Source organism: Arachis duranensis, chromosome 5 (genome assembly GCF_000817695.3).
Source record: "Arachis duranensis cultivar V14167 chromosome 5, aradu.V14167.gnm2.J7QH, whole genome shotgun sequence".
Lineage (NCBI taxonomy): Eukaryota > Viridiplantae > Streptophyta > Magnoliopsida > Fabales > Fabaceae > Arachis > Arachis duranensis.
The window spans coordinates 25,366,309-25,367,985 of record NC_029776.3 but is presented as its reverse complement, the minus strand read 5'-3'; the positions used below and the strand labels follow the sequence as shown (position 1 = coordinate 25,367,985).

Below are 1,677 nucleotides of genomic sequence, written 5' to 3'. Positions count from 1 at the left end.
TATGTCAAAAGGGTTCAAATAGCCCTTGATGCTGAGACAATTGGAGCGGCCCTGGGCTTCAAGGATGAAGGACCGAAAGCTTACATGGTTGAAAAATGGGACACACAAGTCGGCATTTCTCATAATACTGTTCTTCAGCACATTTGCACAAACCTTTCCGGATTGCATGGAACCACTCCAACTCACAAAGCTCTTGGACCGGTCAATTCCTTGCTTCATCGCATCATCACTCATATTCTGACTCCCCAAAGCGGCTCACACAACCGAGTAACTTTTTCTGACTGTCTCATATTATTTGCTTTGGTTACCTCTACTCCTATCTCTTTTGGTTATATTATGATTAGACACATGTGGGATTCTGTTAAAAGCACCAGAAAGGCTAATCTGCCTTATGGTATGTTTTTAACTGGAATATTTGAGTACTTTAAAGTTGATTTGTTGAATGAGAAAGTAGAAAACGATGTGTCTACAATCCGTGGTGGAGGCGTGACTAAAGAAACCAAAGGGAAAAAATCGGACAGTGAGCCTGAAGGAAGGCCAGAATCTTCCAAAACAATCAGGTCCTTTCAACTGATCTTGGGAGAATTCTCAAACATGGCTGACATGATGTTTCGATCTCATAAAGAAGCCCGGAAACAGGCTTATGAGAATGAGAAAGCTTGGAAGAATTGCAAAGAAAGGGTGAACTTGATGCTGGAACAACTTAACAAGGATTTAGGAGAAGAGAGTGAAGGAGGCGCTGAAGAAGAGGACATGCAATTTTCTGATGATTAGTGTTTTGTTTCTGTTTGATATTGGCTCCATTAGGCTCAATCTCTTTTTGTATAAGCATGACTTGATACTCACTGCTTTAGGATAATCTTTAGGATGCTTTGATACACTTTTGCTATTTTATATTATTTTTTTTGTTATGTTTATCATGCTTTGTGCAGGTGCCCCTTTGATGACAAAAGGGGGAGGAAATTTAGGTTCCAAAATTGAAATTGGAACGAAACAGGGGCTGGAAAAACAGGGGTTGAAATTTTCATTTTTTTGAAAATTCATGATTACCCTTGTTCAAAGAATGCATGTTGATTACATATGATCATTGCTGTTTGAAAGACTTTTGTTTATTATGATTATGCATATTGATTGTATATGATCATAGCTGTTTGAACTGCATGTTGTTGTTTATCATGATTAGTCTATTTTGGCATTTGGTTTATAATGATGTTTAATTTATTTTGATGCCATGGCTGTTGATTCATCATTGATAAATTTGTTGGATTGAAAATTTACTTTTGGCAGTTCCTTTAATTGTGTAACATATCAAAACTGCCTTGTTTTGGTATTCAAATATCTTTCATTATGTTGTTTTGCTCTGATAGGAAAATATTTGAAAAATATTTGGATATTTTTTGTTGTATGAAAAGTTTGAGCAGTAAATCAGTTATGATATCAAATGAGTTTTGATTATCAATTAAAACTGCTCATAAATCAAGCAATTTAGCATTGTAAAATCTGCTAAATAACATTGTTACTTGAAGCTTGATTTAAATGTTACAGGTTTATGCTTCCCTTGGTAAAATAGCATATATTAAGGGGGAGCCTTGTGACATTTTGAAAGGGGGAGAAATTCAAATCAAAGGGAGTATTACTTACTCAATTTTTTAATTTCTTTCCATTTCAATTTTAATA

At 35.2% G+C, this 1,677-nt stretch overlaps 1 protein-coding gene across 1 annotated transcript in view; it reads right to left on the bottom strand.

Annotated features, from left to right (window-relative positions):
- Positions 1-234, bottom strand: part of LOC107488829 (uncharacterized) — a 10,354-nt gene extending 10,120 nt beyond the window's left edge. The window contains exon 1 of the mRNA XM_016109609.1: positions 85-234. Within this exon, the coding sequence (XP_015965095.1) occupies positions 85-234 (150 nt within the window). The remainder of the gene's footprint in view (positions 1-84) is intronic.
- Between the last annotated feature and the right edge of the window lie 1,443 nt (positions 235-1,677).